The sequence below is a fragment of the Neomonachus schauinslandi genome, chromosome 8 (assembly GCF_002201575.2).
Source record: "Neomonachus schauinslandi chromosome 8, ASM220157v2, whole genome shotgun sequence".
In the NCBI taxonomy this organism is placed as follows: Eukaryota; Metazoa; Chordata; class Mammalia; order Carnivora; family Phocidae; genus Neomonachus; species Neomonachus schauinslandi.
In genome coordinates this window covers 139,154,503-139,180,612 of record NC_058410.1, presented here as the reverse complement: position 1 = coordinate 139,180,612, position 26,110 = coordinate 139,154,503, and the positions used below count along the sequence as shown (strand labels likewise).

The 26,110-nt window shown below is 37.9% G+C and overlaps 1 protein-coding gene across 2 annotated transcripts in view; it reads right to left on the bottom strand.

Annotated features, from left to right (window-relative positions):
* Positions 1-26,110, bottom strand: part of CDKAL1 (CDK5 regulatory subunit associated protein 1 like 1) — a 671,286-nt gene that overhangs the window by 163,939 nt on the left and 481,237 nt on the right. For both annotated transcript variants that reach the window (XM_044917193.1, XM_021696901.1), the window contains one exon: positions 13,955-14,135. In XM_044917193.1, coding sequence (XP_044773128.1) covers positions 13,955-14,135 — 181 coding nt within the window. The remainder of the gene's footprint in view (positions 1-13,954; positions 14,136-26,110) is intronic.

The window sequence follows — 26,110 nt, the reverse complement described above, 5'->3', positions numbered from 1 at the left end:
TGTTGTTGTTTTGTTTTTGTTTTTATCTTTCTCTTTCTCTTTTTCTTTTTTCTCTCTTTCCCTTTCTTTTCCCACTGCTTCAGGTCTTTTCTGATTTGTTTAGAGTATATTTTCTGGGGACGTTGTTACTCTGCTAGCATTTTGTTCTCTCATTAATCGATTCTCCTCTGCACAAAATGACAAGACGGAAAAAATCACCTCAACAAAAAGAACAAGAGGTAGTACCGACTGCCAGGGACCTACTCAATACGGACATTAGTACGATGTCAGATCTAGAGTTCAGAATCATCACTTTAAAGATACTAGCTGGGCTTGAAAAAAATATGGAAGTTATTAGAGAAACCCTTTCTGGAGAAGTAAAAGAACTAAAATCCAACCAAGTAGAAATCAAAAAGGCTATTAATGAGGTGCAATCAAAAATGGGGGCACTAACTGCTAGAATAAATGAGGCAGAAGAGAGAATCAGTAATATAGAAGACCAAATGATGGAAAATAAAGAAGCTGAGAAAAAGAGAGATAAACAACTACTGGATCACGAGGGCAGAATTCGAGAGATAAGCGATACCATAAGACGAAACAACATTAGAATAATTGGGATCCCAGAAGAAGAAGAAAGAGAGAGAGGGGCAGAAGGTATAATGGAGCAAATTATAGCAGAGAACTTCCCTAATTTGGGGAAGGAAACAGGCATCAAAATCCAGGAAGCACAGAGAACCCCTCTCAAAATCAATAAAAATAGGTCAACACCCTGACATCTAATAGTAAAACTTACGAGTCTCATAGACAAAGAGAAAATCTGAAAGCAGCTCGGGAGAAGAGATATGTAACCTACAATGGTAGAAACATTAGATTGGCAACAGACCTATCCACAGAGACCTGGCAGGCCAGAAAGGACTGGCAGGATATATTCAGAGCACTAAAGGAGAAAAATATGCAGCCAAAAATACTCTATCCAGCGAGGCTGTCATTGAAAATTGAAGGAGAGATAAAAAGCTTCCAGGACAAACAAAAACTAAAGGAATTTGCAAACACAAAACCAGCCCTACAGGAAATCTTGAAAGGGGTCCTCTAAGCAAAGAGAGACCCTAAAAGCAACATAGACCAGAAAGGAACACAGACAATATACAGTAACAGTCACCTTACAGGCAATACAATGGCACTAAATTCCTATCTTTCAATAGTTACCCTGAATGTAAATGGGCTCAATGCCCCAATCAAAAGACACAGGCTATCAGACTGGATTAAAAAACAAGACCCATCGATATGCTGTCTGCAAGAGACTCATTTTAGAACCAAAGACACCCCCAGATTGAAAGTGAGAGGGTGGAAAACCATTTACCATGCTAATGGACACCAACAGAAAGCTGGGGTGGCAATCCTTATATCAGACAAATTAGATTTTAAACCAAAGACTGTAATAAGAGATGAGGAAGGACACTATATCCTACTTAAAGGATCTATCCAACAAGAACATCTAACAATTGTAAATATCTATGCCCCTAACATGGGAGCAGCCAATTACATAAGGCAATTAATAACAAAAGCAAAGAAACACATCGACAACAATACAATAATAGTGGGGGACTTTAACACCCCCCTCACTGAAATGGACAGATCGTCTAAGCAAAAGATCAACAAGGAAATAAAGACTTTAAATGACACACTGGACCAAATGGACTTCACAGACCTATTCAGAACATTCCACCCCAAAGCAACGGAATACACATTCTTCTCTAGTGCCCATGGAACATTCTCCAGAATAGATCACATCCTAGGTCATAAATCAGGTCTCAACCGGTACCAAAAGATTAGGATCATTCCCTGCCTATTTTCAGACCACAATGCTTTGAAACTAGAACTCAATCACAAGAGGAAAGTCGGAAAGAACTCAAATACATGGAGGCTAAAGAACATCCTACTGAAGGGCGCCTGGGTGGCTCAGATGGTTAAGCGTCTGCCTTCGGCTCAGGTCATGATCCCAGGGTCCTGGGATCGAGTCCCCCATCGGGCTCTCTGCTCCTTGGGAGCCTGCTTCTCCCTCTGCCTCTCTCTCTCTCTCTGTCTCTCATGAATAAATAAATAAAATCTTTAAAAAAAAAAAAAAGAACATCCTACTGAAGAATGAATGGGTCAACCAGAAAATTAAAGAAGAATTAAAAAAATTCATGGAAACCAATGAAAATGAAAACACAACTGTTCAAAATCTTTGGGATGCAGCAAAGGCAGTCCTAAGAGGAAAGTATATAGCAATACAAGCCTTTTTCAAGTACACAACCTAACCCTCCACCTAAAGGAGCTGGAGAAAGAACAGCAAATAAAGCCTAAACCCAGCAGGAGAAGAGAAATCATAAAGATCAGAGCAGAAATCAATGAAATAGAAACTAAAAGAACAGTAGAACAGATCAACGAAACTAGGAGCTGGTTCTTTGAAAGAATTAACAAGATTGATAAACCCCTGGCCAGACTTATCAAAAAGAGAAGAGAAATGACCCAAATCAACAAAATCATGAATGAAAGAGGAGAGATCACAACCAACACCAAAGAAATACAAACAATTCTAAGAACATATTATGAGCAACTCTATGCCAGCAAATTAGATAACCTGGAAGAAATGGATGCATTCCTAGAGATGTATCAACTACCAAAACTGAACCAGGATGAAATAGAAAACCTGAACAGACCTATAACCACTAAGGAAATTGAAGCAGTCATCAAAAATCTCCCAAAAAACAAAAGCCCAGGGCCAGATGGCTTCCCAGGGGAATTCTACCAAACATTTCAAGAAGAATTAATACCTATTCTTCTGAAACTGCTCCAAAAATAGAAATGGAAGGAAAACTTCCAAACTCATTTTATGAGGCCAGCATTACCTTGATCCCAAAACCAGACAAAGACCCCATCAAAAAGGAGAATTACAGACCAATATCCCTGATGAACATGGATGCAAAAATTCTCACCAAAATACTAGCCCAGAGGATCCAACAGTACATTAAAAGGATTATTCACCACGACCAAGTGGGATTTATCCCTGGGCTGCAAGGTTGGTTCAACATCCGCAAATCAATCAATGTGATACAATACATTAACAAAAAAAAGAACAAGAATCATATGATCCTCTGAATAGATGCAGAAAAAGCATTTGACAAAGTACAGCATCCTTTCTTGATCAAAACTCTTCAGGGTATAGGGGTCGAGGGTACATACCTCAATATCATAAAAGCCATCTATGAAAAACCTACAGCGAATATCATTCTCAATGGGGAAAAACTGAGAGCTTTCCCCCTAAGGTCAGGAACGCGGCAGGGATGTCCACTATCACCACTGCTATTCAACATAGTATTGGAAGTCCTAGCCACAGCAATCAGACAACAAAAAGAAATCAAAGGCATCCAAATTGGCAAGGAAGAAGTCAAACTCTCACTCTTTGCAGATGATATGATACTTTATGTGGAAAACCCCAAAGACTCCACCCCAAAATTGCTAGAACTCATACAGGAATTCAGTCAAGTGGCAGGATATAAAGTCAATGCACAGAAGTCAGTGGCATTCCTATACACCAACAACAAGACAGAAGAAAGAGAAATTAAGGAGTCGATCCCATTTACAATTGCACCCAAAACCATAAGATACCTAGGAATCAATCTAACCAAAGAGACAAAGGATCTGTACTCAGAAAACTATAAAATACTCATGAAAGAAATTGAGGAAGACACAAAGAAATGGAAAAACGTTCCATGCTCATGGATCGGAAGAACAAATATTGTGAAGATGTCAGTGCTACCTAGAGCAATCTATACATTCAATGCAATCCCCATCAAAATACCATCCACTTTTTTCAAAGAAATGGAACAAATAATCCTAAAATTTATATGGAACCAGAAAAGACCCCGCATAGCCAGAGGAATGCTGAAAAAGAAGGGCAAAGCCGGCGGCATCACAATTCCGGACTTCCAGCTCTATTACAAAGCTGTCATCATCAAGACAGCATGGTACTGGCACAAAAACAGACACATAGATCAATGGAACAGAATAGAGAGCCCAGAAATGGACCCTCAGCTCTATGGTCAACTCATCTTTGACAAAGCAGGAAAGAATGTCCAATGGAACAGAGACAGTCTCTTCAACAAATGGTGTTGGGAAAATTGGATAGCCACATGCAGACGAATGAAACTGGACCATTTCCTTATACCACACACAAAAATAGACTCCAAATGGTTGAAAGACCTCAATGTGAGACAGGAGTCCATCCAAATCCTAAAGGAGAACACAGGCAGCAACTCTTTGACCTCAGCCAAAGCAACTTCTTCCTAGAAACATCGCCAAAGGCAAGGGAAGCAAGGGCAAGAATGAACTATTGGGACTTCATCAAGATAAAAAGCTTTTGCAAAGCAAAGGAAATAGTCAACAAAACCAAAAGACAACCGACAGAATGGGAGAAGATATTTGCAAATGACATATCAGATAAAGGGCTAGTATCCAAAATCTATAAAGAACTCATCAAACTCAACACCCAAAGAACAAAGAATCCAATCAAGAAATGGGCAGAAGACATGAACAGACATTTTTCCAAAGAAGACATCCAAATGGCCAACAGACACATGAAAAAGTGCTCAACATCGCTCGGCATCAGGGAAATCCAAATCAAAACCTCAATGAGATACCACCTCACACCAGTCAGAATGACTAAAATTAACAAGTCAGGAAACGACAGATGTTGGCGGGGATGCGGAGAAAGGGGAACACTCCTACACTGTTGGTGGGAATGCAAGCTGGTGCAGCCACTCTGGAAAACTGTATGGAGGTTCCTCAAAAAGTTGAAAATAGAGCTACCATATGATCCAGCCATTGCACTACTGGGTGTTTACCCTAAAGATACAAAAGTAGGGATCCGAAGGGGTACGTGCACCCCGATGTTTATAGCAGCAATGTCCACAATAGCCAAAATGTGGAAAGAGCCAAGATGTCCATCGACAGATGAATGGATAAAGAAGATGTGGTATATATATACAATGGAATATTATGCAGCCATCAAAAGGAATGAGATCTTGCCATTTGCAACGACGTGGATGGAACTGGAGGGTATTATGTTGAGCGAAATAAGTCAAACAGAGAAAGACATGTATCATATGACCTCACTGATATGAGGAATTCTTAATCTCAGGAAACAAACTGAGGGTTGCTGGAGTGGGGGGTGGGGTGGGAGGGATGGGATGACTGGGTGATAGATACTGGGGAGGGTATGTGCTCTGGTAAGCGCTATGAATTGTGCAAGACTGTTGAATCTCAGATCTGTACCTCTGAAACATAATGCAATATATGTTAAGAAAAAAAAAAGAAGAAGAAGAAGGTAGCGGGAGGGGAAGAATGAAGCGGGGTAATCGGAGGGGTAGACGAACCATGAGAGACGATGGACTCTGAAAAACAAACTGAGGGTTTGTGGGTTAGCCTGGTGGTGGGTATTGAGGAGGGCACATTCTGCATGGAGCACTGGGTGTTATGCACAAACAATGAATCATGGAACACTTCGTCTAAAATTAATGATGTAATGTATGGGGATTAACATAAGAATAAAAAAAAAAAAAGCCGTTACTTGAAAACAACGGAATTGTGGTTTGAATAATGGGTTAGATTCTACCTTTACTGTTGATTTTTTGGGGCAGGAATATGGGAAATAAATTAGGTAAGAAAGAATTGCTATCTATTTGCAGGTGTGTCTTACTTCAGTGAAGTCTGGTTGTTAAGCAGTTTCATCAAGTACCTGAGAGAAATAGGCAATTATTAATTTTTGGTAAATTTAAGAGAGCCATGAAGAGTCAGTGCACATCATATATCTTCTCCTGGACTGCAGATCTCTAAAGTCTCATCATGAATGTTTAATTCCCCTTATTCAAGGTTCTGAATGTTATAAGGTGAACCTCTTCTGGGCTGCAGTTTTTACCTGGAGCATAATTACAGAAGGTAGAGAAGTGCTGTAGACTGCCTTGTATCTCCCCCCTACCCCAGAAAAGATATGTGGAAGTACTTCACCCCTGACACCCCAGCATGTAGCTTTATCTGAAAAGAGGGTCACTACAGAGGTACCTAATTAAGATGAGGAGTAGGGTGGGTCCCTAATCAAATCAAACAGGGGTCCTTATAAGGAGACAGTCATGGGAAGACAGCTACACAGGGACACCATGTGACAATGGAGAAGAGACTGAAATTATGGATCTGCAAGTGGAGGAAAGCGATTACCAGTAACCTGCGCAGAGCTAAGAAGGAAAGATTCTAATACATGGTCCAGAGGGAGCAGGGGGCCTGCTTTCAACTTCTCATTTCTAGAACTGTGAGGCAATAAATGTCTGTTGTGTTAAAATTAAAGCCATGGAAAGACATGGAGCAAACTTAAATGCATGTTACTAAGTGAAATGAGCCAATCCGAAAAGGCTACATATTGTATGACTGCAACTCTATGACATTCTGGAAAAGGCAAAACGATGACGACAGTAAGCATCCATGGTTGCCAGGTGTTAGGGGAAGGGAGGGATGACCAGGTGGAACACAGAGCAGGGAAGAGCAGTGAAACTAGTCTGCCTGATACTATAACAGCGGATGCATGTAATTACACATTGTCCAAACCCATAGAATGTATAACACAGAGAACAGAATGTAATGTAAGCTATGGAGTCCGGGTGATAATGATGTGTCAGTGTAGGTTCATCAATGTTAACAAATGGGGTGGGATGTTGACACTGGGGGAAGCTGTACATGTGTGGGCAGGGAGTGGGGGGTGGGGTGGGAGGGATGGGATGACTGGGTGATAGATACTGGGGAGGGTATGTGCTCTGGTAAGCGCTATGAATTGTGCAAGACTGTTGAATCTCAGATCTGTACCTCTGAAACATAATGCAATATATGTTAAGAAAAAAAAAAGAAGAAGAAGAAGGTAGCGGGAGGGGAAGTCTGTGTACTTCCCATGCAATTTTGCTGTAAACCTAAAACTGCTCTAAAGTATAAAGTCTAAAACAATAAAAGAGGTTCTGCTATACCAGGACTGGGTTATTAAGATCTAAAAATGTAAAGAAGACATTAAGGGGTTATGTTTAAAAGATAAAAGACAAGAGGAAAAGCAAAAGCATCAGCAAAAGCTGATTTTATACAGTTAGTATTGCTTCTGGCTAAGGCAAATGAGCTTGTATCAGACCAGTGATCTTGCCAAGAACAATTAGAAAAGGTGAATAAAAATATATAATATGTCCTGTTTCAACCTCAAAAACTAGCAAGACAGTGAGGACCTTGAGGGAAGGGAAGTCCATGAGCTTAACACTTCGAGCCACTTTTCCCTTCTATGTGTTTATCAGTTTGTAAGCAGTGGCCGGGAGGCTGAGGAGCCAAGCAAAAGCTAAGAGACTTAGAGACTATGCAGAGCCTTCGGCATTCTCATGAGCCTGGGGAGACAAAAATGCCCTGGTAAGCACCACAGAATGTCCGATGAGGCCCTGAAGAGGTACACTGGATGTGGCTTTCTACCAGCTCACAAGAGCCGACTATGGGCATCTCTTCCCAATTCCATGTTCACGTGTGCCACACAGGTAGTTGGAAACTGGCAGCAGTAGATGTATTTACATTATGGAAATGAGCAAATGCTACAAGGAAGAAGCCTTCCCACTGAGAGTCAGTCATTCAACACCCAGCACACCACTGGCTGCATTCAAAAAGGAAGGGAAACCAGAAATAAACCAATCCTCAGAAAGGCTGAGAAACAGATTCAAACATCAATCTCAGACCAGTTAAAATAATCAATCCTTACCTGAGAGCCTGGTAGAAGCACAATGAAATCCTCCTGGAGGAAGATACATTACTGTCTAGAACCTATCGTTTCATTTTGTTTTTTAAACAAACAATGGTCACCATTTAACAAAAATGATCAGGTACATGGAAAGAAAAGACAAATGATCAAAATCAAGAAAAAAAAAAAAGACAACAGAAACAACCAATATTAGATCCAGATACTGGAGAATTCAGAATGAGCTTTAAGATAACTGAGTAATATGTTCAAAAAATACAAAGGAAAATATGAGGAATTTTATTAGGACACTAGAATCCATGAAGAAAAAAGTCAAATCGTACCGCTAGAAGAAGAAGAAATAAATTAACTAAAAATTAGAAATTCCATAGATGGGTTGGACAGCTGATTGAACACAGATGAAAAGAGGCTTAGTGAACTAGAAGAGCACCTCACAAATATTAATGCATACACAAATCACCTGGAGATGCAGACCCTGACCGAGAAGGTCTGGGTGGCAGCCCTGTGGTGACAGCAGTGTCCCTCCTCCAGGGACCATGGCATGTTACTTCTGCTGTTGTTAGCCCAGTGACTGCTGTGAGCATCAGGAAACTAAAAAACAGGCAAAGAGAAAAAAAATCCAGAAACCCAAAGAGAACAAAGAATGAAAAGTATAAAAAAGGACAGCGTAGACATTGGGGAACATAATGAAAATATCTAACATATATAATTGAAATCCCAGAAGGGATAGAAAACGGAGCCAAAGGAACACCTGAAGAGAGAATGGCTGATGTTTTGCAAAGTTGATGAAAGAGACTGGGGTGGAGTAAAGAAGCCCCAAGAGTTCCAAGCATGATACAAAGAAAAGTATCCAGCAGGGGGCTACAGGAGAGAAGGGCTTGGATTATAAAGATCTATAGATGTGGCTTTGGTCTAACAGAACCAACTTTAGGGAAATCTAGGTAAGACTCACAAAGGTTTTGAGAAAATTGTGCCACCCTCCATGAAAAAAGCAAAGATGACTCAGCAGCAGAACCAAGAAACCAAAGGGCAGAGCATATATTACATTAACAGTCCCAGGGCTTATTTAGAGTCTGTACCCTGGTTGGAGCTGAGGGGTTAAGGGAGTTTGTGGGGCCATCTTGGAGTTCTACTTACCATATTAGGCAATTTTGTCAAACATTTAAGGAAGAAATAATACAAATTCTATACAAACTCTTCCACAAAAATGTAGAGAAAGAAATACTTTCCAGTTCATTCTGTGAGGCCAACTTTACTCTCATACCAAAATTAAGAAGACATCACGAGAAAACTACAGATCAAATCCTCCACAAACAAAGATGCAAAAGTTCTTCACAAAATTTTAGCAAATTAACTAAAATAGTATATCAAAAGTAATACATTATGACCAAATGAAGTTTCTCCCAGGAATGCAAGGTTGATTTAAACATCTGAAACCATTCAGTATAGTTCATAGTATTAACAGATTTAACACAAAATAAACTATATGATTATTTCAGTAGTTGAAGAGAAAGTGATGAAGTTCAATTCCATTCATAATTAAAACACACACACACACGCACATGCATGGGCACACACAAGCATGCACACGCACACATACACACATGCGCACATGCTCACACACACAAGCACACACACAAATTCTGGGTAAATTAGGAACAGAAAGGAACTTCCCTAATCCCAAAACCATAGTCAACTTTTATACTGAATGGAGAAATTCTGAAGACTCTTCCTCTGGGTTTGGGAAGAAGAGATAAATGGCCAATTCAATTCAACAGTGTACTGTAAGTCCCAGCCAGTGCAGTAAGACAAGAAATAAAAGTTATGAAGATCAGAACTGCAACTATCAGCAGATGATGTAATTGTATACATAGAAAACTCTGAAGAAAAATCTATAGAGAAATTATTAGAATTACTAAGTGAAATTAGCAAAGTTGACAGGTGAAAGATAAACATACTAAAATCAACCACATTTTTAAATAGCAATAACAATAAAAAAAATGAAAATCAGTCATTCCAATAGTAGCCAGGGAACACGCATGCAGGAACAGAACTGATAAATGATGTGCAAGGCTCGTATACAGAAAACTATAAAACATTACTGAGAGAAATTAGAGAAGATTAAAATAAAGAAGAGATACTTTATTCAAAGATGGGGAACCAGATATTATTACAATGTCAATTTCCCCCCAAGTGATCTATAGAATCAAAACAATCTCAATCAAAATGCCAGCAAAATATTTTGGTGTAAGTTGACAAAATTAGAAAGGCAAAGGGCCAAGAGTAGTTAGGACAATGTTCAAGAAAAAGAGTTGAGAGGCGTATACAGCAGTGTCAATAGCTATTATAAAACTATGATAATTAACATTGTGATCTGGTAGAAAGATGGACAAACAGATCAAAAAACCTGAGTAAAGTTCCAGGAGAGATGCACACATATAGACAGACACCTGATTTATGATAAAGGGGACCAGGAAGAGAGTGGGGCAAGGATGAGATTCCGTAAGTGGCATTAGTGCAAGTAGATATCCCCATAGAAAACAAAACAAAACAAAGCAAAACTCTTGACCTCCACACCTCATGGTGAAACAGAGACACATTCCAGGTGGATTAAAGATCTAAAGGTAAAAGGCAAAATAATAAAATTTCTGGATGAGTACACTGAGGGGTGTATTCATGGTGGTGTGGGGAAGTAACCTGAAACAGGACCCAAAAGCGCCAAAACAAAAGGAAAAATACTGACAAATTCTACCATATTAAAATGGACAATCACTGGTCTTCAAAAGACACCAGTAAGAAAGTGAAAAGACTGGTTACAGAAGGAAGAAGATATTTAAATTACCATGACTAACAAGGGACTTGAACTCCAAATGCACAAATAATTCCTACAAATCAGAAGAAGGGGACTGGGGGTGGGGGACAAAGGAAAGAGGTAAACCAACAGATAAATGGGCAAAAGGTTTGAATAGAGACTTCATGAAAAATTATATCCAAATATCCAATCAACATAAAAGCAGCATTCAATATCATTAGTTAACAGGGAACTATAAAACCACAGTTAGATTACAGTACCTTCCCATCAATATGGCTAGTAACAGAAACATAACAATGACAAGTGTTGGCAAGAATACGGAGCTACTAGCATGTTTATATATTGCTGATGGAAATGTAAATTTACTCAAGTATTTGGGAAAACTGTTTGGCAATACAAAGCAGATCCACTGTATTTCCTATGACCCAGAGATTACACTTCTTGCTACACACCCAGCAGACATGTTTGCGTAGATGAGTCAGACAAAAGGTCTAAACAACGCGGACAGCAGTATCAGTTGCTATACCAGTAGGAAGGTTGGACATACCCAATTCTCTTTTCACATGAGGATGGATAAATGTGCGTGCAAAGGAATACTAATATAGCAATGACAATGGATGAACCATAGCTACCTGCAAAAACAGACTAGTCTCACCAACATAATATTGATTAAAAAAAAAAAAACAAAAACCCGGGGGCTGGCGGAAGATGCTCCAGGACAGCCGGTGCCTGACTATTTCAGGACAGATCAGAAGGACTGTCACAATGCCTGAAATAAATACTGACAATCCCAGTGAGCAACAGGTTCAACTCCGGGCAGAGAGACATATAGATGTTCCAGACGTGAAATCTTAGGAAAGCTGTATTATCCTCAAAAGCAGTATAATAATAAACAATGAAGAAAAGGATGAAAATTATTTATTGACCAAGCTAAATGTTTTATAAAAGTCAGTAGAAAAAGCCATTTCTTGTTAACCCTGAACAGTGAACTTAAGACTTCAGGCAAGAACTGTGTGGCAAATATTAATTTTACTGAAACACAAGGACAATAAAAAGAATTACCACATTAAACACACAAAAAGCCAGACATTCAAACACTCATGAATTCTTCCATTTATATCAAGTTTAACAACAGGGCAAATGAAGGTCTGGGGTTAACATAAGGGATAGTGGTTTCCGGTAGGGAATGGGAAGGGCAGGATGGGGAGCTCTGGGCTACTGGTAACGTTCTGTTTCTTCCTTTTCCCCAGGGGGGGGGCGGGGGGAGGTGGTGCGGGAGGGACACGGGAGCATTCACTTTAGAAAAATGTACATGTACAGCTGTACATGTTTCTGTGGGTATGTTACAAATAAAAAACCTTTCTTATTAAAGAAGTAAAGTTTAAGTAAGAATGGACTGAACTCTAAGGACAAGAGATCAGTAGTTTCCAGGACGTGGGGAGGGAGGGAGGAAGGAGCTACAAGAAAGTAAAAAGGACATTCTGGAGAGCTGTTGGAACCATTCCAGCCCTCAACTGTGGGAGCAGTTACACTAGTGGGTGCATTTGCCAAAATTCGAAGAACTGCAGACCAAAAAAAAGGGAATTTTGCCATATGCAAAAAAGCAATTATAATTTAGGGCGCCTGGGTGGCTCAGTTGGTTAAGCAACTGCCTTCGGCTCAGGTCATGATCCTGGAGTCCCTGGATCGAGTCCCGCATCGGGGTCCCTGCTCGGCAGGGAGTCTGCTTCTCCCTCTGACCCTCCCCCCTCTCATGCTCTCTCTCTCAAATAAACAAAATCTTTAAAAAAAAAAAAAGCAATTATAATTTAGATATAAAAATAAGGAATTAATTTGACTTATTTCTATGTTTGTGAAAAGTTGACTGTCCATGGTGCGATAATCTGCTTTCTTCATGGATTAAATTAGAAATAAAATTAAACAGTCTACCTGTGAAATGTTTTCTTACTTTGTATACACAGAAACTTGTCAAGTAAAAATGTCAAAATTTTTGAGAAAACAAAGAATGATATTCACTTCAGTTTTATTGGGGAACACAGACTTTAAAATATATTATATCTATCTATATATACAAATAAAAAATATATTTGGTTTTTCAACCAAATGTTGAAATAAAAAATCTGTATGTTTTATGTTTGATATTCACATATGGCATAATAGAAAAAAATAACAAGCTCTGGGTTATTCCTTTTAGTATTTATTCATGTAAGCTTTGAGGAAAATTAATGGTAGAGCATAATTTCTTTTAGTTATTTGAAACAAAACAAAAATTTCAGTTAAAAACATATGACTTCCTCTTAAAGCTTATTAACATTTTTTTATCTTTAGCCAACAAATCTAGAAACTAAATTACTTTAAGAACATTAATTTCTGAGGCATTCTGGAAAACAGGTTGCCTTTACTGGATCTCAAACTTTTTCACATTCATTTTAAATTATCTTATTCTAATACATTTCTGAACATGTAAGGATGAAATTAAGTTGAGGTTCATTTGTGTAAAAGCAACACAAATCTGAAATAGACAGATGGATGGCAAACATCAAATCTATTCCATGGAAAAGGAGGGAAGACGTGGGGCCCCCAGTAAGTAACAAATTACGGAACTCAGCTAAACATGAAGCTTCTTTTGCTCACAGATGTCTAAATGTTGCCTTCTTTTCTTTTCTTTTTTTTTTTTTTTAAAGATTTTATTTATTTATTTGAGACAGAGAGAATGAGAGACAGAGAGCATGAGAGGGAGGAGGGTCAGAGGGAGAAGCAGACCCCCCGCTGAGCAGGGAGCCCGATGCGGGACTCGATCCCGGGACTCCAGGATCATGACCTGAGCCGAAGGCAGTCGCTTAACCAACTGAGCCACCCAGGCGCCCCATAAATGTTGCCTTCTTTTCAAATATCCAAGATTTCTCTTAGCAACACAGGTGATACCAGATTATTATTTTTTCCCCAGTGTCATCTGAATCCCACTCCTCAAAAGAAAAAAAGGTGATATTTTAGTTGCCTAAAGTTATTCAAGTCATCCAATATTCCCCTGCCCCTGACCCCATCTTGAAAAACTCTCACTTGTTTAACTTAAAAGTGATACCACGAGCCAGTTGTGTCTATTTATTTGAGAGAGAAAGAGCACAAGCAAGGGGAGCGGCAGAGGCAGAGGGAGAGGCAGGCTCCCTGCCGAGCAGGGAGCCCGATGCGGGGCTCCATCCCGGGACCCCGGGACCGTGACCTGAGCCGAAGGCAGACGCCCAACCGACTGAGCCAGCCGGGCGCCCCTGAACCAGTCGTGTTAAGGGAGGCAAGCGAGCTGCCTTTTTGTAGCTACTGGCTGATGAACCCAATACTTTGCAAGAGAAATATCTTACCACTTGTGCTGGAACCTGTGGGATTTTTGCAGCAGGAGTTCCTGGTCTTGGGTAAAACTGGTTAATAAAGAGGCTTGGAAATTTGTACTCTTCCACAAGCTTCACTGTTTCTTGAAAATCTTGATCTGTTTCTCCAGGAAAACCACAGATAATATCTGTAGCAAGAGTTATTCCAGGAACTCTAGAAAAGAACACGACAAAAATGTAGAAAGCTGAATACAATCCATAATTATTCTATTTCTCTGACATTTTAAATGCCATAATTCCTTTTAAAACTAAATTTTTTTAGGAAAGGGACATTGCAAAGAGTATTTATAGAGTCCTAAATATTAAAAAAGTTTATGGGCAACAGTGGCCCCTGTCATCCTCAAGGGACACTCATTTTTAATTCTTTTGAATGTTTCTTTGTTCTTTTTTTCTGTATTTTAAAACCCATGCTTATTCTGCTATTTCCAGACTTACTGATTTTTAAGCAATATTTACTAACTTCTCTAGTATGGTAAATGAGGATTTAGCCCCTTAAACAACTCTCTCTCTCCCCTCCTAACATAATCAATGCACAGTTGTTGTTGTTTCTTTTTAAGATTTTATTTATTTATTTGACAGAGAGACAGCGAGAGCAGGAACACAAGCAGGGGGGAGTGGGAGAAGGAGAAGCAGGCTTCCCACCGAGCAGGGAGCCTGATGTGGGGCTCAATCACAGGACCCTGGAATGATGACCTGAGCCGAAGGCAGACGCTCAATGACTGAGCCACCCAGGCGCCCCATCACTGCACAGTTTTAAAATTAATTGCATTTCCATTAGTATAACTGCAAAGATATTGTTCACTGCAGAGCCAACTGGTATACTTCATCATGTTTTCTTTTGCTACAATGTTTAATTTTTCCAAGAGTTAATAACATTCTTTTAAATAAATTTTTGCCTCATATTCCAGGTACCTATGTTCACGTTTTCTAGAAACTCCATGAGATCCATCAAAAACCAATACTGTTTTCCAAACACTCAATGTACTATATACATAATTCACGGATTCTTTTTTTTTCTGCTGGAAATGCCACTCCTACTTTCTTCAAGTGTGTGTTGCTTTCATAACAAACCGGGTGTCATCCATCCTTCTTTGTTCTTTGGTTTCTTTCTTTCTTCTTCTTTTTTTTTTTCATTTCCCTTTTTCCTGAATGCTATGTATTCTTATTTCTTTATTATTCTGCTTAATTCTGCTGAAGCACTCTTTCAGAAACTTCACCAAAAAGAATGCCAGGGAAATTCTGTTGTTACTGTCTTAGCCTATCTGAACACGTCTTCATCCATACCACTGACTGATGGTGTGGCTGTGCTCAGCACTCCAAAGTGAAAAACACTGGCCCTCAGGATTTCGTATTTCTTTTTTTTTCAAGCTGGCAAGGTTCTGATGAGATGTCCAGATTCACTCATACAAACTTCTTTCTACGTGCTCCACTCTCTTTTTGAAAGCTTTTAGGATATTTATTTTATTCTTGATGTTTTTACATTTCATGATAATAGACCTTGGATTAGGCATGTAAATCTTTGTACAGAGCACAACCTGGACACTCATGGTCCTTCGGTCTAGCACATTTTCTTATGTTACCATTTAATCATTTGTTTTAGAGATGCAACATCTTTCCTCATCTTTCTAAAGACACCAATTAAAATTTTTGTACAAGTTTTCCTCTGCTCACTGCAACTGTGCCCATTTCCTCCAGGTTCTCATATGTTGGTCCCTCTCACTCATGGCTGACACTTGCCATCAATAAATAGCGACTCTGCCCTTTAATATTAAAGAATAAATCATCAAAAGCTTCTCATCATAGATTGATTGGGTAACAAGCTGCCTTTGTTTTTGATAAGCCCACATGTTAGCATCTTGGATGTCCTTTCTCCGTGGCCGAGGAGTTTCTCCATCAGTATGCTACAATATTCTACTGTGTATTAACAGTATAACAATAACAAAATAACATGAACAGTATTCACAACTCCAGTATTATTCTCAACCCATAAATAGGAAAAATAGCCTCAAACATCACAAACCATAGGATACCTGCCTATATCAATTTTTCTATCTCCTAAATGTAGTTCTATATGGATGAATAAGACAGTTTATCTCATTTAAATATGTTAGATATTTGGGGGCATAAAAGAGAACAAAGAATGTGACAAAGGGAAGTCAAATTATTGGCTGCCTAATACAAATAGCATCATAAAAACAACAGCTTTTCCACATCAGGTTTGGATAATACTTTAATGCCTGTGTGAAAGGAGAATGACATTTATTTTAAAAAATATGTCTTTCTTGATTTCTACTTAGTCTCATCCAGCTATTAATTTGGCTGACCTTGAATTAGTGAGATAAGTTCCAAAGGCTGGAGCTTTTCTCTGTGATGGTAAATAGAAAAAAGAGGTAAGACGCATAAGAGAAAAATGAAACTGTATTTGAAAAAAAAACTTTATTTTTTATTCTGATACAAAAACATTCTTTCTCCTTCAAGGGTGATTATCAAAATTACATTTGAAAGTCATGAAAAACATGTTTTTGCAGTAAGCAGTAGATAAAAAGAACATCTTCTAGACTTAACTAAAGCATGAGGAATAGAAAAAGTATGTCAACAATTTTAATTAGAAAATGTTTACACTTGACTTATAACTACTCCTGAACAAAAGAAATCCACAACTAAAACTATAAGTAATAGATCATAGCAGAAATGACAGAAGAGTCCAGCTCCCCTAGGAAATTAAAAAAAAAAAAATCTTCGAAACTGCCTGTGAAATATTACAGAAACCAAGACAATTGGTTATTGTCCTAGGCTATGAATTGCAATGAACTTGGCACTAGATTATGGGGTATTCCCAAAGGAAAGTACCTTACTAATTCGCCTCCTCCCAGTCCTCCTTGATCCAGGATAGCTGAGCTCAGTATTACGCAAGACCTGCTTACTTTGGCACGAAGGTCACCAGTGAGAAAAGACAAAACTTTACAGAAGTCATCTTAAATGTTAAAAAAGGGGATGTTCAATGTGTGAATATATCTGATAATCTACGCAAAAAGCTGACTGATAACAAGGGAAAGGGTAGGTAAACTATGAATTTGTGAAAGACCTAGGTTAGCCAGGATTTAAAAGTAAAAGCAGTTTAACTGGTTTCAAAGTATGTAAGAATATAAACTGATTTAAAAGTAAAAGCAGTTTAACTGGTTTCAAAGTATGTAATAATATAAATTGACTGCCTATAAAATGTCTTCAAAGTAAAGACTACACTTTAATGTTAGATGAGGCTCATCTATACATTAATTTTATATATGCAAATGATAAAAATGATTTATTTTTTAACCTTTATTTAGTAATTTATTTTTTGTCTGTCTTTGAGTTTGATTTGCTCCTCTTTTTTAGCTTCTTGAGGTGGAAGCTGAGGTTGTTGAGTTTACCTCTTTTTAACACAGACATTTAAGTTGATTAATTTCTCTCTAAGCACTTCTTTAAGCTGCATCCCATAGTTTGAGATATGTTTTTACTTTCATTCAGAACTAAAAAAAGTTTTTTTTAATCATGTTTATGCCTAATCATTTTAATGGATTTGATTCTTTTTCCGATTATTTTTATTTCTTTCTTTTGAGGTAAATAGCACAAAAAAAAAAATGCTTTTAAAAATAATTTGGCTTCTTAGGTGAACCAACTAAAAAAACTCATATTTACACTGTTAATTTGCCTAAGTAAATAATTCTCCTCAGTTCATAAGAAAATCAAGGAAGTCTGAAGTGGACCCAATTCTAAATTAATTGTATATGATTTAAGTGGCTATGAAGAAATTATAAGGAGTGTAAAATAGAACATTAATCCAAATATTTAATATGCTAATTGTGAGTAAATGCTGTTTTTGAGAAGCAATGAATTTTCACAATACTAAAATTTTTTTAAATGATCATTTCCACATGTGTATTGAAGCTGTGAGTCTAATGAATATAATTACCAGGTATTCTATGTTTTTAAAATTTAAAACACCTTCTATATTTATGTTTTCATAGCAGTACTAGAGAATAATTCTGAAAGAAGATGAAAATGAAAATGTTCAATTAGCTTAAACATATGCATTCAGACCCAATATTTTTTCTGATGTATACGAGCTTTTTACTGGCAAAATGGGTTCATTAAGTAACTTGGGAATAGCACTGATGAGAAAGATTTCAATGAGGCATCTCCCTTGGCAAAGGTGTTGCTATGATCAGTTATGCAAATCTATCAGGAGGGTATTGGGAGAGTACGACCTCTTAGCTGGCCCTAGGCTAGGATTTAAGAGAGCCCCAAATATTTCAAGACTTTATTATTTACCATGAATAAAAATAAACACATACATACACCTACTTAACTACTTAACATGCTGTACTTTAATCATCTCAAGACTTTCGCTTGCAATTTGGTGTTTTACTGGCAAAAAATGAGAAAAGGATGATTCTATTCATGCTTAGAATGATAAATGAGCTTCAAATTCCACATGTGAAAAAATTAATACTTATACATGTGCTATTTACCTCAAAAGAAAGAAATAAAAATAATCGGAAAAAGAATCAAATCCATTAAAATGATTAGGCATAAACATATGATTAAAAAAAACTTTTTTTAGTTCTGAATGAAAGTAAAAACATATCTCAAACTATGGGATGCAGCTTAAAGAAGTGCTTAGAGAGAAATTAATTGACTTAAATGTCTGTTAAAAAGAGGTAAACTCAATAACCTCAGCTTCCACCTCAAGAAGCTAAAAAAGAGGAGCAAATCAAACTCAAAGACAGACAAAAAATAAATTACTAAATAAAGGTTAAAAAATAAATCAACAAAATAGAAAATAGAGAAAAAAATCAATAAAAGTAGAGGTGTCTTTTTGAGAAAAACAATGTAACTACTAAACTTAGCTAGACTGAGAAGAAAAAAGAAGACACAACGACCAACTTCAGGCCTGAGGGAGGAGGCGGCACCACAGGTGCTATCAATAGTAAAGAAGTACTAAGGGTATATTTATTACAATTTTATGCCAATAAATTAAAAATTTAAGCTGAAATGGGCATATTCTTTAAAAGACATAAATTATAAAAACTGACTCAAGAAGAAACAGAAAATCAAAACAGTCTTTTATCTATTACAAAAACTGAATTTGTAATTAAAAATCTTGCCATCAAAAGAATACAAAACAACCCAGACCCAGATGGCTTCACTGGTGAATTATATCAAACATTTAAGAAAGAATAAAACCAATTCCATAGAAAGTATTTCAAAGATAAATGGGAAAGGAACTCATTGTATAAGTCCAGCAATAGCCAATATAAAAACCAGAGAAAGAGATCAGAAACTCCAGACCAAAATCTTTTTTTAAGATTTTATTTATTTATTTTAGAGAAAGAGAGATAAAGAGAGTGCATGCATGCACTCAAGCAGGGGGAGGAGCAGAGGGGGAGGGAGATAATCTCCAGCAGACTCCATAATCCCACGGCCCCGAGATCATGACCTGAGCCGAAACCAACAGTTGGACACTCAACTGACTGAGCCACTCAGGCACCCCGAGACCAGTCATCTTTTATGAATATAGAGACACTTAACAAAATATTAGCAAACTGAGCCCAAAAACATATAAAAAGAATTATTTATCATGATCAAGTTTTAATCCCAGAAATGCAAGGTTGGTTTGACAAACATATCTTAATTAATGCAGTAAGCCATATTAAAAGGATAAAACCTCCATGGTGATCTCAGTACATGCAGAAAACTCAGTTGACAAATCCAACACCCATTCATGATAAAACACTCTCTGTAAACAAGGAAAACTATCTCAACCTGATAAAGAGTCTACAGCTATTCTCATAGCTATTGGTGAAAGACTGGATACCTTTCCACTCAGATTATTAACAAGGCAAGGATTTATGTTCTTACTTCTACAACTCAATATATTATGAAGGTTCTAGTCAGTGCAAGAAAGGCAAGAAGAAGATATTACAGGCATATAGGTTGAAAGAGCAAAAGTGAACTTTTTTTTTGCAGGTCCTATGATCTTGTATGTGGAAACTCAAAGTAATACAATAAACCTACTAGAATAAGCGAGTTTAGCAGAGCTAAAGATTAATATATAAAAGTCTAGTGTACTTTTTACATTAGTAATGAACAATTAGAAAATGAAATCAAGGGAAGAATTCCATTCACAATAGCATAAAAAATACTTAGAATAAATTTGGAAAGTGGAAGACCTATACTCTAGAAACAGAGAAATTAAGGAGATTTTCTTAAAATTTACTGCACCCCCCACACCACTCATGCTCCCTCTCTCATGTGCTGTCTCTCTCTCTCAAATAAATAAAATCTTTAAAAATAAATAAATAGGGCCCCTGGGTGGCTCAGTTGGTTAAGCGACTGCCTTCAGCTCAGGTCATGATCCTAGAGTCCCGGGATCGAGTCCCGCATCGGGCTCCCTGCTCGGCAGGGAGTCTGCTTCTCCCTCTGACCTTCCCCCCTCTCGTGCTCTCTCTTTCTCATTCTCTCTCTCAAATAAATAAATAAAAAATCTTTAAAAATAAATAAATAAATAGGTAATATCTAAATAAATGAAAAAATACCTAATTTTCACAGATTGGAGGATTTCACTGCTGTTAAGATTGCATGTGTCCTCAAATTGATAAACAGATTCAATTCAACCGCTATCAAAATACCAGCATATTTTTCTGTAGAAATTGACAAGCTGATTCTAAAATTTATATGGAAATGCAAAGAACTTAGAGTGGCCAAACCAATTTTGAAAAAGAACAAAGTTGGTAGAATGGATGAATCTGACTTAAAGACTTACTATAAAGCTACAGTAATCACAACAGTGTGGTATTAGTATAAGGACAGATTAATGGGATGGAAGAACAAAGTCCAAAAATATACCCATACATTTATACATTTATGGTTACTTAATTTTAATAAAATTGTCAAAGCAATTCAACGAGATCAAAAGACAATGTTTTCAATAAATCATGCTAGAGCAAATGGATGTCATATGCAAAAGCAAACAAACAAACAAAGGAACTTACTGGACACTTACCTTACACAAAAAGCACTTCAATATCAATCTCAGATCTAAATGTACGAGCTAGAATTACTAAGTTTCCAGAAGAAATATGGGAAAAAATCTTTGTGACCTCAATGAGGTTAGGCAAAGATTTTCTTTTTTTTTTTAAATTTTTTATTGTTATGTTAATCACCATACATTACATCATTAGTTTTTGATGTAGTGTTCCATGATTCATTGTTTGTGCATAACACCCAGTGCTCCATGCAGAACATGCCCTCTTTAATACCTATCACCAGGCTAACCCATCCTCCCACCCCCCTCCCCTCTAGAACCCTCAGTTTGTTTTTCAGAGTCCATCATCTCTCATGGTTCGTTTCCCCCTCCGATTCCCCCCCTTCATTCTTCCCCTCCTGCTATCTTCTTCTTTTTTTTTTTTCCTTAACATATATTGCATTATTTGTTTCTGGTATAGATCTCTTTTCTTTTTTTTTTAAGATTTTATTTATTTGTCAGAGAGAGAGAGAGAGCACAAGCAGGGGGAGCAGCAAGCAGAGGGAGAAGCAGGCTCCCCGCTGAGCAAAGAGCCCGATGCGGGCTCCATCCCAGGACCCTGAGATCATGACCTGAGCCGAAGGCAGTCGCCCAACTGACTGAGCCACCCAGGTGCCCCTAGGCAAAGACTTCTTAGCTACAACACCAACACCAAAAGCACAATAAAAAAAAAAAAATTGGATAAACTGGACTTACTGGAAAAACACCATAAAGAAGATAAAAAGATAAACCATAGACTGGAAGAAAATATTTACAAACCGTGTATCTGATAAAAATAATTGTATCCAAAATACATTAAGAACACTTATGGCTCACTAATAAGAAGACAAACAACACAACTGTACAATGGGCAAAGGATTTTAACCAACACTTCACTAAAGAAGAGATATGAGTAGCTAATAGGACCATGAAAAGTTGGCTCAACATCATTTGTTATTAGGGTTAATGCAAGTTAAAACCATGTAAGATGCCACACATCCAGGAGAATGGCTATGTTGAAAAAAGACTGGAAAAATAACAGACACTGATGTGCAGCTCAAGAAACTGAAACCCTTATTCACTGTAGGTGGGAATTCAAAACGTTGCAGTCACTTTGGAAAACAGTGTGGCAGTTTCTTAAAAAGTGAAACATATTCTTACTGTGACTAAGAAAGTTCACTTCCCAGTTATCTACCCAAGAAAAGTTAAAACATATGTCCACACAAAGACTTTTATGTGGATTTTTATAGTGGCTTTCCTCATAATAGCTCCAAACTGGAAACAGTCCAAAAGTCTGTCAAGCAGTAAATGGATCAACAAAATGTGGCGTGTCCATACAATGAAAATTTTACCTCCAAAGGAAAGAGAACCAGCTATGGATACACGCACCACACAGATGAGCCTTGAAGAACATTCTTAAGTAAAAGAAGGAAGACACAAAGGATTACTTATTGTTTGATTCTATTTATATGAAATTTCTATTAGAAGCCAAACTACAGAAACAGAAAATAGGCATTTAGAGACTTTTTCTCATAACTAACTGCACTATGATGACGGTTGCAGAAATTTTTAATTTACTAAGAATCTTCGAAGTATACACTTATATTGGGTGCATACAGTATGGTATCTAAAGCATACCCACAATAAACCTGTTAAAAGTGGGGGGGAAAAAACCCCTTTCTGAAGACAGAGAGATAGCAGGAATCCCCCATTAAAAACGCTCTTCGAAAAAATCCTAATAGCTGAACTTTTGACAGGATGTAGTCAAAGAATTAAATATAGCCAAATAGGAGGGAAGGGCAGAGATAATAAAAGACAAGGTTAAGGTGGAAAGGAAATTATCCAGAATAGGACATCGCGAAGGACTGTGTACCAGCTACCAAAAGATGACAACAAGGAATCATTCTGTTCATCCTGAGAGAGGAAATTGAAGGAGAAACAACACGACATCTTCAAGTAAATTTGAGAAAATTCTCAGCAGCTTTAAAATCATCATGCTTTTATGAAAACCAATTCTTTTTTTTTTTAAGATTTATTTTAGAAAGAGAGTGCGTGCAAGCAGGGGGAGGGCAGAGAGAGAGTCTTAAGCAGACTCTGCACTCAGTGTGGAGCCCCAGGTGGAGCCCCAGGTGGAGCCCCGCGCCAGGCTCAATCCCACAACACTGAGATCATGATCTGAGCTGAAATCAAGAGTCAGATGCTTAACTGCCTGAGCCATCTAGGTGCCCCATGAAAAACGATTCTTAAAGGACCTGAGCTGAAAGAGAAAAAGCACCTAAACATTAGGATGAGGGGTGAAAAGCCAGAATGAGTCACTAAGACAACGAAAGACTAGTGTTGGCTATGGATCATCCCTCATCTTTTAACATGGCTTTGTATATGCAAGAGAACATCTTCTCTTGCATATACAACTAAGAGACTCTGTTACTAACAAGCTGCATGCTCTAGGGCAAATTACTTAGCTTTACTACGCTTTGGTTTCCTTTTCTCTAAAACTGGGCTAGTAAAAGTTAGTACATACACGGACTGCTCCGGACGGTGCCTGCCACACAGTGCCCGAAATGTTTTAGCTATTATTAGTTTAACACTGTCAAAGAAATAACCGCCACCTCTTATATAATACTAAGTGCCAGGCGATGTGTTAGCAACTTACATGTTCTTTAGTACAACCTCCTAATATGGCAGATTCTATTTTCATCTCTCTGAGACATAGGGAAAGTACCATCAGGGAAGTATGACTGAGAGGTAAATTGCCCCTAGTTGCAGAATCACTAAATGATAAGGCAGTCTTATCTCTACGCATGTTACTGAAGTGCTCATTGAACTGTGGGCCTATAAGCATTGGCTGATCATAAGTTTACATTAAAAATACTCCATAATAATAATATTTGCAAAGCAATTTACTACAGTAAGTAAAACTTGCCTGTATCTTTGGAATTGCGTTTTAAAGAGAGGGTAATTGTGGTCTCAAAAGGTTAAATGATTTATCAAAGGTCACCAAGCTATTGCTGGAGGGATCATAATTCAAACCCAAACCCTTCCACCTGGTTGGTGCTCTTTCCAAGAATCTACCCTGGTGAGTATAGAGGCATTTAAAACCTAAATGGTTATGTGCTAAACTTATTCTTCATAAGACATCTTCTTGTTTTTATCATTATCATCACTCATCAAGAAACAGGTAGATGAAATTATTCCTACTTCCAGACGGCTCAGAGAGAGGAAGCAGCGATAGTAACAGTAGAAAGAAATCAGATTTTACATCCAGACAGATTTGAGCCCCCGGTTTCTAGCCAGGTATCACAAGTTATGTTACTGTTCGGAGCCTTAGGCCCCGCTCTTCTACACAATGGGGATAACAACACATCCCTTCCTGGACTGTTGTGAGATCAACTGAAGTAATGAATATAAAGCATTTACGACAGCAGCAGTGAGAAACACCACCACACCAAACACCTTGAACCTGGGTTCCTTCACCTCCTACTACCCCATGGCCCATATTCTTGCTCACATTTCTTTTGTGTTTTGTGCTGCGGGTAAGTACTAGTGGAAAATAATATAAGAAGTGTAAGATCAGCATATGAGAGACAAACAAATAGAGTTTACATAACACAATCAGTCTGATATTCTTTATCACAGAAAAAAATCAGAAGACACCAACATTTGGTGAACTGATTTATGTGTAAAGCATAAAAAAAATCCCCAAATGCTCTAGATATGAATAATATTCTGGCTGTAGTGCAACCTGACGAAATTCCTAAAATAGCTAACGAAGGAATTATACTAGTACTTAGCTTGTTTCTGGAATTTTAATCAGGTTAAAACTGTACAAATGAAAACTGGTTAACACTAGTTAAAAACTTAAAACTAAGTATAAATAAATAAAAAGAGCACAGGTAAGTTTTTACTGAGTAGTTGGCTTAGTTAGCAGTTCTGTATATAATTTTCTTTTTGGTGAAGTCTGCTCAAATGAATAAATACCTGTGTACCTGTGCATCCATTTGTCCATCTATCCATCCATCTGTCCCTCCATCCACCCATCTATCCATTTATTTCTCTCTCTATGGTATTCGCCGTTTAAGTACCTAGGATCACTCTCCTACTGGAAACTCGTTAAGAGGGTGGTGTGTATCTACAGTATGCATTTCAGGTAGCCTTGCTTATAATGAATAAGAGTTAAAGAAACAGAAAACAAAAGAAATGCCAACACCAGTACAGTCCTTTCTTTATGTCATTCTAGGGTTTCTTCTCTTGGAGTCTCTGGACTCCTTAAAATTGCATGCAAAATTGTATGTAGATATTCCAGGGGGAAAGGCCTACAGATTTCTTCTGATTCTTAAAGTCTTCTGTGACCCAAACACAATTAGGAGATACTTCTGTGAATGCTTTTGGACCCACCAAACAATATTAGGGGAAAAAAAAAAAAAGATAATAGGTAACCTCTGACCTAATGACAGTGTGCATTAGACTTTTTTTTTTTTTTTCAAACAGAGAAGGTTCATCTGACTAATCTGAGTGAAATCATCATCTTTGCAGTGGTAGATTTAGTATCATCTGGAAGCTGAGTTACATATTGCTGTTTTGTTTGTTTGTTCTGTGTGCAAATAAAAAATGGTCAGGATGTTGTCAATTTCATGAAGTTTAACCTCATAGAAAGTCCGTGATATAAAATGGGTCCCACTCTGTCAGATACTGTATTACTTCGGACATGATGAGAATTGGTGTTACTCCTACTATCTCTTAGCCTCAGACTCGTATATTCTTACTGGTATTACTGGGGCTCTATGTCCAAAGAGTACATTTGGTTCCTGGGGCAGTTGTGGCCTCCTGTTAGGCCCTGAGAAAGGAGGCGTGACAGGAGGTCAGAGGCTGGGAGCAGGGACAAGCTCCAGAGTCCCTGAACGTGGTCCCTTGCTGCTGGGGAGGCAGCAACCCCTGGGTCGGTGCTCCCAGGTTCCAGGGACACAAACTCTTCCTTTCTGTTTCCCTGGTCTTCCACGCAGTGGCTGCTTTTGGTGCTTAGTCCTCTCTGCTTCTCTTTACTTTCCCAACCTTCTAACTGCTGTGCCGTAAATTTCCTGCATTAA